A 12,915-nucleotide genomic window follows, 5' to 3' on the forward strand; every position below is an offset into this window, starting at 1 on the left:
TGTGTAGGGACCTACAGTACATGGCAACAGATGGTATCTTCTGATTAGAGCAAAATAGTTCCCCTTGTGTGTATTATTGGACATTTAGCCTGAATATTTCTAGTCATTTTGCTCTTGCTTGACCTACCAGATTATAAAACCTTATATATTTCTCTCCAGACTCAATCGACTGTTTCACAGTCTGAGAACTACATGGTGTGAAACTTGAGTAGATTTATAATTTGGCCCTGAAACGGCCCCGGTTTGTCTTCTTTTACTGTAAATTAATCAATGTTACAGCAAAGAAAGAATTACTTTGTGGACTCTTTCATTTCCTAATAATTTCCCAGTGGACAAGTATCTCAAATTGTAACACATTCAAAGACAAACCCATGAAATCATGTGGTAGTTAAAAAAAGAAGAATCTTTTGAATTATTTGATTATTTCCAGCTTGTGAACTCTAACAAGCTGACCTCTCCAGTTCTCTATTAAGTTATTTCTAAGTAGCTTCCCTTTGGTTTTCATTGTACACGGTGAACTCTGCTGTGTTCTATTAGTATTGTTTGACCCAAGGAAGTAAACAACTAACACTTGCTTATAGATTTTCTTGACATTAATTATGCTAAAGGAGCAATTAAATTCGAATTCAAATCCAGCTGGATGCAAATGACAATGTTGAAGGTAAGCTGGGGTAAAGCTTCATTACATAACTCAACATCACAGCATCAAAAGAGTCATTGATGCTTTATAGATGCTCACTTTTAAGCCTACCTGGGAGGCTGTAGGGAAACGCATCTGACTAATTCAGCACAGCCTTTTCTTCTTCTCTTTTTCCACCTTTTATCTCTTGTCTTGTCTTGTCTTTTGGATAAATTACCGTCTTCATCCATTGCACTCGAGAAGAACCGTCTTTTGAATTCTTAATACTCAAAACAAATAGTCATTGGCCATAGTAATTGAGTCTTTGAATAAAAGTTCCCTGATGTGCTGTGGTGTTAGTTATCCCTGCCAAGGTTTGTCATCAGATCAGTGCACTCTCTGGCAACACTGACATTGCAACTGGTCCTTGAACTCTGAACAAGGGGGCAAGATAGGCATGCAGTTATGCACACACTCATAAGACTGGCATCGCTCCAGTGTAAAGAGAAATAGTACAAACTGGTCCTGCTTTGTAAGGGCTCTGTCCAGTAACAAGCTTCAAGAACTGTAAGGCTGTAAGCTGTTTTGATTTACTCCCTGCTGGATCTGCATCAGCCTCGGGAGAAAGAGAAAGAGATGGTGCCATATTTGTCGATTTTGGCAGGAAGAAGGTTAATCACATTTGCTGGATTCACAACAGAACTGGAAAGAAGCGGGATTGTGTTCGTGTTGGAGATTAAAAAAATTGTGGATGATACAAGGAAAGTCACTAACCCCGCAACTACTTTTTAACTGAAGAGTTGGAGAAAAGATGTGTGAAGTGGAAGGTGCCTCAAACCCTACTGCGTGGTACAAGAAAAAAGACTGGGGTGCTGGCACTTCAAACCAATGAAGAGGGAGAAGGAGAGACAAATGACTCCCTGATATTAGATCTGGCTATCCCCTCATGGACGTTACCTGAGGTAGGGTAGTGAAACGCCACAGCCCAGGTGAGGTGCCTCTAGGCAATAGCTGACATCTCCCAGCGACACAGCCTTAGATTTAGACTCTACTTGAGAGGTTAGGATCTTTACTCTTTGAGGAAAGATGTAATGTATGAAGTGCTGCCCTTTATTAGAAACTACTTTTGGCCGTCTGCTGTCAGAGGCAGGAGGACAAATGGGGTCAGCCACTCTGCTACTTCCAGACTCAAGAAAAACCACAGGGAGACAGGAAGACCTGGAATGGGCTGGACTGGATACTGCTGCAGTCACGAGTTGGTCACGTCTCCGGGAGGATTCCTGTTGTGTATAAAAGATCTGAGGATGCAGGTGGAGGTCCAGCTGCTCGGATGCTGTCTTTCCAGCACTTAGTTTGATCTTGGCTGCTGAATGTCTGCACCAAAGAAGAGGAGGGAGGACTTCTCTCTGTAGAGCAGTGCAAATTATTCTTCCCCTGTCAACGCTGAAGACCTGGCCCATCAGGCTATAGATGATCTCATGGAGTCCTCCCTGAGGATTTCATCTGAATACAACTCGGGAAGGTTGATGCAGGAAGATGGTTGAAGGAACTGCTGTGAAAGGCCAGGTTGACAGTTTCCTACCTATGTGACAATGGTTGAAGAGCCTGTCAGTTTATTTCTTTGGAGGCAAACGGAGGGAAAAAAACATGGGGGGCAGCAGAGGGTGAGAGATGAGAGGGCTGTTTCTCCCTGGCAGATCCAGGGTTGTCTTTGTTGTACTTACACCACCACACCAGTATTTAGAATTGCATTTTCCCTAGTATGGCTATATGCTTTCTATTTCCAGTACATCTCTGGTACTGCATACAAGGTTTATGAGCATTACCCTCCGTATTGTATCCCATCCCCGAGTAGCCGATTCTCTCCCTCCCTATACCCTTTATGGTGTCACACACCTCCTTACTTTCCTTAATGGCACTCCCTGTGTTTTACAGGTTTACACCCACCTCCACATGTATAAAAACACCCACACATATGCAACACACAAACAAGACCTCCCTACCAATCATAAAGAGCCCATTACTAAAGGAACATTAAATATATTTCACAAGTTTTACATGCACTCCTCGCTCCAGAGAGCAAACTCAATAAATCCATCAGGTTAACGATATGTTTGTAAAAGCGTCCAGGTACATTTATATGCATATGTACACTTGTGCATTCATAATCACAGAGTAAACATTTGCAGGATTTGCGTCCTCTGTGTAAACTATAGCTGCCTTGTTAGAACAAACTACACTCCAAAATTATATGTTAATAAATGATTAATTATATCCCAAGTGAATGAACTCAATAATAACCTAATTCATGTGGGAAGTCCCTGCTATATGAATTAGCTTTTGTGAAAACATTTCACTTATTTATATCGTTACATCTTTTCATTGTGAATGAAGATACATAGCTACATCTTTTCTGTAAAGAGTACTTACTTTGTTTCCAGACAAGCCAAATATGTTTCATTATATATGGTGCAAAGTACTAGTAATACACAAGCAAGTATTCCAGATCTGTTTCCCCACCAGACCAAAAATAGATTAAGCTCTTTTACTATACTGGTCCTCAGTCTAAATAATTTCAGAGCTAATAGACAGCTTAAACTAACAAGATACTTGAGCTGCCTAATCTCTCATCAACCACAATAAGTTAATATAAGAAGCTATACTAATACGATCTGTAATTAAGGTTATTAGCATTATTTAGAAGCAAGTGCTATGTCATCATACTTATCTTCTCATAAATCATGGCTGCAATTAATATGAGCTATGCCTCTTAGAACCTAATTGAGTTCTTGCAGTTTCAAGAAAAAATGTTTTTCCTCATTAATATGCTAATGTAGGCGCATGTGCTCTAGAACCTAATAAAATCATCTCCTCTGTAAGGCCAGCCCTCAGTGTGATTATGAATATTCTGCAGTTAATGTTTGCACAAGAGTGATTTTCACAGGATTGTGACCACATACAGTAAAACAGGAACATGCATCACGATGGAATAAGGATATTTTTACCTTTTACAGTGGTGGAGGTCTTTAAGTTTGATATTATTTACTTATAATTTCATATATTTTCTTATTTCAAACAATGCTCTTACTGTACAGATTCCATCAGTACACATTTATCTTTATGTATTGAACCAGGATTACAATTTAATTATACACATTAGTCAACATGTCAACAGTAAAGAACTGTATGAACTGAAGTAAATATAATCTCTGTAAATATGTATATATACTTATATATATGTATACACACTTGAACCCTTGTACTGTATATATGTATATATATAAATATTTTTTTTCGATATTCATTCTCAAGTATATGGTGGCAAAATGACCTATTGCACCATTTGTTTTTGGTATTGTATTTGGTAAGTTAGGGAGCACTTCATATTCATTCTTTGTTTTAAGGTTTCAATATAACATTTCTTAGTTTTCATAGCTGTCAGACAGTTTGTACAGTTTCTGGATTTGCACAACACACATGTTGGTTAGGTATAGGCATCAAAACTACTTGGTTAGGTTCAGCAAAAGGGTTCAAGATTTGGATTCAAGTAAGTAAGTTACATCAGTTAAGTTACATATGAGTTGGTACAGTAATAGCCGAGTAAGTTTTTTTAGTAAAATGGGCCTTCACAGCAGTGTGCCTTTGATTTCAGAATAACACGCTTTTAGTCAAATGGGCTTTTGGAGTAATGGGCTGTCAGAACAATTGACAGTCTCTGCATTTTCCCCTTACTAAACTGTCAGTCAGCACAAAGTCAGTCAAAAAAATTAATAAAATGCTTTCACCCCTTGTCCTAAAAGTGGGGCTTAAAATACACTCACTCATTTTTGGCCAGTTAAGACTAATTTCCTTCCCTGAAATGCACCTATCAGCCGCTACATTCACACCACTGACAGGTGCAGTGAATAACACTGATCATCTTGTCCGACCCACCCCAGAGCGCAAGGATCCACTGCCAATGTCCCAATGCCAGAGACCACAGGACACCCCCAGAGGTCTTGTGTCTCTGCCTCAAGGGTCAGAGCCATTTTGGCGACACAAGGGGAACCTGCACGATGTAAAGCAGGTGGATTGAATGTTGTTGCTGATCGGTGCATATAAATGGACTAAATGCAGGATGCAACTGCGGCGGACACAATGAATCAGAGATATTGGGCCCCAACATCCATCAACAAGTCCATCAACATATATTGGTCTCCTTATCATCCTTCAAAAAATTTAAAAAATCTTGTGTGAATGCCTGGCTGGGTCGAGAGAGGAATTTGTCATCGCAACAGGAGAATGATGCTCACAGCTTCAGCCAGACAGAGGCCACTTAAATTGTTAATTTCATTACCTCGCTGTGATGAAGCGAAAGGGAAGGGGGAGGGAGGAGAGAGAGAGAGAGAGAGAGATGGATCTAGTTCAAGCAGCACCATCTCGGTACGTACAGAGATTCTCCTGTATTTCAATTTGCTGCGTCTTGTACTGTTCCATGGTCTGCAGTTTAAATGGAGAACTTTTATGATGCAAATGCAGGCAGGAGCGATAAATCTCTCTTGCTCTCCTCTCCTGGGCTCCCCTGATGCAAAAGATGTGCGCTCTCTCTCTCTCTCTCGCTGGCACATCCAGGCTCTCTCTCGTACTCTCCCTCACTTTTTCTCTCCACTGCAGCATCGTGTTATACTCGCCCCCAGGCCACATGAAAAATGAATCAGGCCCAGGTGATGCAGTGGGGGAGGGGAGAGTGTCAGAGAGGGGTGAGGGAGGGAGAGAAACAGAGGGGGGAAGGAGAGAGGGAGAGAGAGAGAGAGAGAGACCCCAAAAAGTAGCTCTTTGACTTTCCTCAACAACTTCTAGGTCACTTTAATTTGGTAGATGATAACGCTCGCTCACAGACACATGCACGTACACACAAAACAGACTTGTCTGAAGTAATTTCAGTGTGCTGTAAAGTAATCCTACTCTATTGTCAGTCAGTGCCATGCTAGTGATTATAATGACTAAATCAAGAGTGATGACATGCACACTGCCAATTCATTAAATCTCTATAATTGCCTCTAAAATGTCTGTAACTGTTGTTGAATTGCAGGGTCTTCGTTATTTATATGAAAAGTAAGACTCTGCATCTTATCATGTGATATCGGATTTTAACTTTTTTGTAGTCGCTTTGTGGAACAATCATTTATCAGAACCTCTGTGAAAAGGTATTGCGTAAAGTTAAACCCTGACAACTAAGTGCTGGACTTGGATCAAGCAACAGATTTTCAAAGGAATTGAAATTAAAAGCAACAGAGAATTTCCAACCTTGACCTGACTTGACCTACTGTACAAAAACGTTGCATGTATTTCTCATAATGAAACCTCATAGTGTCCTTTTGTTCACATTTACATCTTTCAAATTCCCACACCACCGAGTTTGGAACGTGGCTTTTTTGAATTGTGCATTTCAGGCAAAGCAGCGCTGACCCCTGTGTCATCATTACGGTCTCAGACTTTAAAAAGCTCCTCCAGAGACACAGATGAATATACAAGAGTTTTCTTTAGAGGCTGACTACTATTCCTCATGGATAGTTAACTGACTCTGAAATTAGGTATGTGCGAGTAAACCATTATCTGTATCTGTATGTATTCAACCAAGTAAATGTTCTGTATTTGTATCTACTCAGATAGGCGTGACGTAAACAGAAAGTGGGTGGTGTTTAAAGGGAAGTAGTTCAGACCAGTAAAATGTATATTTAAATTGATCAGAAGTTGCTATATTTATGATTTATTAGAAAGCTTTTTACAGAACTGCCTCAAAATATTAAACTTGAATGAATAAACTTCAGTCAGCTACAAAATGAGGATATTCTTGAGTCTGGGCATTGACATTGACAGGTTTTACTGGGGTGATGCTTGTACTCATAAAAATAACTTTTTAGTAATGGATACTTGTTTCGGCCAAGTACTTGCTATTTTTGTTTGTATTTATTATTATTTGGGCTTTTTATGCTGAAGAGATGACAGGAAAGGGGTCGAGAGACAGAGGACGACATGCATCAAAGGGCCACAGGACGGATACAAAACCTGGGCTGCTGCGGCAAGGACACAGCCTCAGTACACTCGGCACATGTCTGGCCAACTGAACTACTGGGGTGCCACAACCCTACTTTTAATATTGTCTTAACAGTGGCAGCCAAACATGAACTTCTGTTGATCTTGAAGTTCAACATAAGTCGAACATTAAATAAAGTACAAAGATGGCGAAGCTAAAACTGGAAATATCTGCTCAAACTAAATGTTTGAACACTTTGGGCTTACTGTGGCCGATACCCTGCCCTAATGCGTGGGTCATACACAGAGAACGGATAAGCCAATGAGCACACAGAAGACTGAGGCATATAAACAGGTATACATGATCTGACACTTGGGAGGCGAACTTTTGATTTAAGGACATTTAATGATTTTAGTTCTCGCTGATCCATGGACCTCTGTGCCGTTTCTCCTTCATCAGGGGGAGGTGGTGGATGTTAAGTATGGCAGCGTGGACGACCTGAGGAGAGCCAAAGACAGCCTGAACCTGACCAACCAGATTGCTGTGGTCAAGCTTGGCCAAGCACCTTTGCTCTACAAGGTAAGATGAAATCAAAACTCTGTAAAAAGTGCTGCTGCCCTGCTCTCTCCGTAAGGGAATCACACATGTGATTTAATGCTGCACTTGAGATCTACCTGATACTATAATCCTGCAGAAATATTCACCCAGACTGAAGAATTTCGATCTTTTGAGCTTTAAAATATGTACAAGTGCAAGGTACGACAAAGAACTGATTTTCACATAATGAGAGGGTTTAAATCTGATTTTCCAAGATGATCTTGAGTATGGTAATATACTTGCATGCTACGGCTTACTGGCCTTTTAAAGAAGCCAAATACAGCCTGTTGAACAGGGTTTTGTAAACTGAACAGGGCCTAATTTATATAGGCATGACTAATTCTGTATATTATTTTTCGCCATACATTTATCATACCTGACTGTTTGTGACTGCACCTCTTCACTGCAAAAGATGTCTGAATCCATTAGTCTAAATAAGAAATAACATCAGCAATGCGTTGATTGATGAGGCCTGTTCCTGCTTGGACGTGTGCCACATTCAGCTCAAAGCAGTTTTCCTATCAATTAAGAGGATGACAGGGAAAAATGTTAATTCCAAATCCAGTTAATCAAAACCTAAACATCCACTTACATGTTAATTAGTGATAAATTCATTTTCAGTTTCTGTTTAAAGTAATTCAATTATGCAAACCTGAATACAAACCCCATGTGGACCGCAGCGTTGAGTAATGGGAATTACTGTACTGTATGTAGCTTATGACACAAGTATATGTATCCATGTATGTCAGTTGGCTAGTCAAATGTTGTGTTACACTGCGCAATGATATAGCATTGTGGATCACTGTCTATTAAGCTCATCTTCCATGCAAAGTATGAGGGCAAGCATCCTCCTCTTGGCGCACATGGTTAAAAAACAAAGAGACAAAACCAACGCACAAAAGTGCTTCATCCCAACGCTCCACCAACGCTTTTCTGCCCACAAAGAACACTATGTCTATATTTAACAAATGTCTATAAATTAATATATGCTTCAGGAAAACTAGTTAATGGAAAATGTACACAAACAGCCTGCATATCCAAATGTGTTAATTCTAGGTGTGAGACAGACATACAAGTAAAAAAAAAAAAGTCTGAAACATCACGTGGTGGCAGTTTAATAAATGTGCTTGGGAGATCTGTCTGAGAAAATAAAACATGAGCTTGCAGATTTGTCTGGTTCAGGAGCCATACAGGACCTAAATTTATTAGAAAATCATCACTGCTTTATCCACTTAACATTACTCCGCTGCTGAATGTGAGGTTAGGGATAAATGACAGGCTAATGAGCCATAACAGGAGTAAATGGAGGTTACAAAAAAAATGAGATTGAAAATAAAGAGGGGTCACCATGCTGCATTTACATACACACAGTTAGACTTTGAAAACTCCATTAAATCAGACTGCACCTCCTGTCACATGGGACCCTTCCAGCAACAGGCTGCTGACCCATTTTTCCTCCTCGCCCACAGTTTGTGACAAATTTGATCAGGTGTGCTTCATAATGTCTCCGTGTGTCGGCAGCTGAGAGAAATGATCGCCCTTTACATATAAATGGGGAGGAATGATTGATGAGCCTTGTACTCTCACTAATGAGTGTGTGACGGTGACTGCAAGCCCAATGTTACACATATACAGCGAGAGTCATATTTGATGCACACACGTAAAACATGTTTTGACCATGTCAGCTTAACTCAATTGGTTCCATTACAGGTTTTTAAAAATCGGTAGGCAACCCAGGCAGCACAACAGTGTGGACTAAACTCTGGATCACAGTGATTTGACATGAAAAAGAAATGCTAAATAGATAAAAGATACTTTTACAAAGACAATAGTGATACTGCTCATGCTTGCTGTTGTTGATCTTTATGTTCATTATACAGTATAATGAGTGGCAAAGTGTTGCTGTTTGGTAGACAGCAGCAGATGTTGTCAGCGTTCTGGCACAAGAGTTGAAATGTGTATCAAGTGTTTTAGTTTCTCAGCGCATCTTGAATGTGACATGTGGATGTCTGGACTTCTGTGCTGAGCTGTCAGTGAAGAAAGCTGTGTAAAGAGTTTTTTAAAAGTAAACTCAGTACTGAGTAGAGAAACGTGTAATACCAACTATTTTGAGAATTACAAGAATTATATGAGAATCATAAGTCAAAGTCAACTTTATTGTCAATTCTGCCTTATGTACAGGACACACAGAGGATCGAAATGTCGTCGGTGTGAAAAAAAAAGATACAAAAAAGCTAAACTAAGTTATGTTACATTTGGGACATAAATCAATTATGTTAAAATAACAGCTCATTCACTTTTGGTTTCACACAGTACATGCCCATCCATCCCGTCCTCCTCCCAATACAGACTTTGTCCCTCCTCATACGACTTCACCTGACTTCCTTCTTTGCTGCTGTGATAATTACTACAGTCACTAGAGGGCGCTGGCTAACAAGAAACTTGAGAGGGCACTATGTAGTTTCGGAGACGAAATTCAAACTCAGAATTTTGATATTTACAATATTACTTAAGTAATAATTCAAACCCAGAAATATTTTCTTTTTCTTTAAGCTGTTCTCAGAGGACAGTAATGTCCCGAGAACACTGTCTGAAGTTAGAAAGATGACAGGGTCCGCCACATAAAAACAAAGTAAAACAATAGGAAATTGTGTTGTCCTTTAAGGTCAGTTTGTTTATTAATGAAAACAAACAGTTTGTTTATTTAGTGTGTTTAGTCAGTCAGTCAATGAGGATCTTTCTCTTCTGATTAAAATTTCTTCTTTCTTTCTTAAAAATCTGTCGTAATAAGCTGCTTGCACAATCAATCTACACGGTCATTTTTCTGATGAGGACAGTCTGTTCCCGCAAATTGTCGTACTGTATTTAGGTACAGTAATTTATAATAAATATATGACTTCCAATCATCATAACATCAAGATCTGTGGCACAAGTGTCCCCCAATAAACATGTACAAGTGTGTGCAGACAACACAGCATACACCGTGTGTGTGTGTGTGTGTGTGTGTGTGTGTGTGTGTCTGTGTCTGTGTGTGTGTGTGTGTGTGTGTGTGTGTGTGTGTGTGTGTGTGTGTGTGTGTGTGTGTCTGTGTGTGCGTGTGTGTGTGTGTGTGTTGGGTGTGCATGAATATCTGCATTACAATATTGTAGTGTAAGTGGGCAATTTTGTTTGCGCATATAATTGAGAGTATTTGAGTGTGTGTGTGTGTGTGTGTGTGTGTGTGTGTGTGTGTGTGTGTCCCTGTTCTCCAGTGAAGGACAGAGTCGTGATGAGAGGAGAATGACCGTGGCTGGTGTCACATATTCAATAAAATAGTCATCTACGCTCATAAAAAACAAGGACGCTACATCTCCCATGGACAACAATGAAATACTGCTCTGCACGGTGGCAGCAGCAGCAGCGGCAGCACACTTCCTCCCGCCCGGCAACTATTCCCTATTATTACCACTGATGTTGGCTAACTAAACATCAATACAGTATGACCTTTGATTGTCTCGAGGTAAAACAACCAGTCATACGATTACATATTTACTGTGTCTGTGGGTGACTCAGCAAATTCCTGACAAAAACCATCGTTCATCATTCCTGTTTCCAGCTGTCCTCCAGCTGCCCAGCACCAAATGAGATTGACAGTTAGCAACTAGCTGTGAAACATAGTGGAGCGAGTTAAAGTATTGTAGGTGTCAAATATTTATACTGTACACATACTGTACTCTCTGTGCACTTGAGTTTGAATGTGCCATCGCTCTTTCTTACTCATCGCTCCGTTTCCATGTTTGTGTGTGTGTCCAGCTATCCCTGCTGTCCGAGCTCGGCTTCGGAGGTGTTCTGCTTTACATCGACCCATGTGACGCCCCACCTGGCCGCCACATCTCGCATCAAGCCTTCAGAGTCACTCTCAACCCGGGAGGAAACCCTGCTGTTGGTGAGTGTGTGTTTTTTGTGTAAAATCCACTTCAAGCTATCCATTCAGCTTTGATTTACACTTTATCCACATTTCACGGAAATACATTAGATCTACAAAAAGCCCTGATTTATCCTGAAACCAACATTTTTTTTATGCGCTTGGTTGTAAGACACGATGCTAAACCAAATAAAAAGACGCTAAGAAATATTTTGTAATAACTGACCGCATCTAATAAGATTTGAAGTTGAACTCCACCACTGTGGGGGACAGACATGATCAACCTCTAATAAAACATAATTTTATAGTTAATAGTAATTGAAGCACATCTGAGGTCAGATCTCTTTGGAATCTGGTCAATGCCTGAAACGTACTCACATTTCCTACCTCGCTCTCAGGCAGAGGACGTTTTATATCTCTCTGTATCTCTGTGACTCTTTTCTACTGTATTTAAATCACCCTCCCAAGATGGATGACCTCTCCGACACTCAGTCTTGTCCCCACTTCCTGTTTTTCTGCCCGGTCTGTCCATTAGGGACGTGTCATTACCGCTGAAGTATCTTTAGTCCTTGTAAGAGTCCCAGTACCACAGTGGCAAGACCCAGTAGAGCCCCAGCAGATGTCTGGACTGCTGTGTGAGCATGTGTAAGAGTGTGTGTGTGTGTGTGTGTGTGTGTGTGTGTGTGTGTGTGTGTGTGTGTGTGTGTGTGTGTGTGTGTGGTGGGGGGTGTTTAAGTGGAAGAGAGAAAGAGAGACAGATGCTGGCTGTCTGGTCTCACACCAATCGCAGTGCTCTCAGGTCCCTGGTGCTAATACAGCTCAGAGGAACAGAAGATGTGAAAGGACACCTCATTACTCATATCAACCATACTTTATTCAACTGCCAGATACTGTTTCAGTTTTTATTATTATTATTATTGAAAAATATTAAATTAATAAGACTAAATGTCTTGCAGCATGTTCTCTTCATTAAGCCTTTAAACTGGTATCAATCGGCAATTTCCAAGTTTTTCATTAAAGATTAAAGAGTCTCACAGGTTTTCTACCCAGGGGGTGTTCACATGCTCCAGCAGCACATGACGCACAACTATGACTGTTAAAATTACAAGAGATCAAATAAAATTGAGATATTACATTGAAGTTATAATCCTCAAGACTTCCATGAAATTAACCCACATGTTTTTTCTAGCCATTCAGTGTATTTACATCCTCTAATTACCTCTCAGTATATTATACTGTAAATTGATCCACCATTCCCTCCTAGTGTTTACATGTTGTAATGCTGTAATACTGCATTGATGTCGCAAAGGCAGTGTTAGCAGCATGGCTACCGCTAGCAGCCTGGCTGCTGTCCGAATCAAAAAACAACTGTAAGAAGCCCAATTTGACCTAGAAACCCCAAAGTTAGAGCTACGAAAAAGGCAGATTTATTGAGTTGTCATGTTTTGTTACTTATCTAGTAGAGAGAATGCCGGTTTTCAACCGTCTCAAGTCTCAAGGTGGTAAGAGGAAACTCCTATCAGTGCTCTCCATTGAATGAATGCTATCCCTTCGGTCTTGCTTTACCTCGGTTTCTATCACTCTCCCTCTTCACCTTCTTTGCCTCATCCATTAGTTGGTTTTCTTTTTTTTTGCTATGTAGACTTTCCAATGTTGGAGCTCCCCAATAGCTCGGTTGGTGGAGGGCGCGACCCACATACAGAGGCCCTGTCCTCGCTGCAGCAGCCCAGGGTTCAAGTCCAACCTGCAGCCCCCTGCTGCATGTCATCTCCCACCTCC

General features: G+C 40.5%; 1 protein-coding gene across 8 annotated transcripts in view; it reads left to right on the forward strand.

The window, feature by feature from the left end:
* The window catches only part of naaladl2 (N-acetylated alpha-linked acidic dipeptidase like 2), a 445,610-nt gene that overhangs the window by 246,217 nt on the left and 186,478 nt on the right, over positions 1-12,915 (forward strand). For all 8 annotated transcript variants that reach the window (XM_084354597.1, XM_084354602.1, XM_084354598.1 and 5 more), the window contains 2 exons: positions 7,095-7,214; positions 11,025-11,157. In XM_084354597.1, the coding sequence (XP_084210723.1) occupies positions 7,095-7,214; positions 11,025-11,157 (253 nt within the window). The remainder of the gene's footprint in view (positions 1-7,094; positions 7,215-11,024; positions 11,158-12,915) is intronic.

Source organism: Pagrus pagrus, assembly GCF_965226575.1.
Source record: "Pagrus pagrus genome assembly, chromosome: 6".
NCBI lineage: Eukaryota > Metazoa > Chordata > Actinopteri > Spariformes > Sparidae > Pagrus > Pagrus pagrus.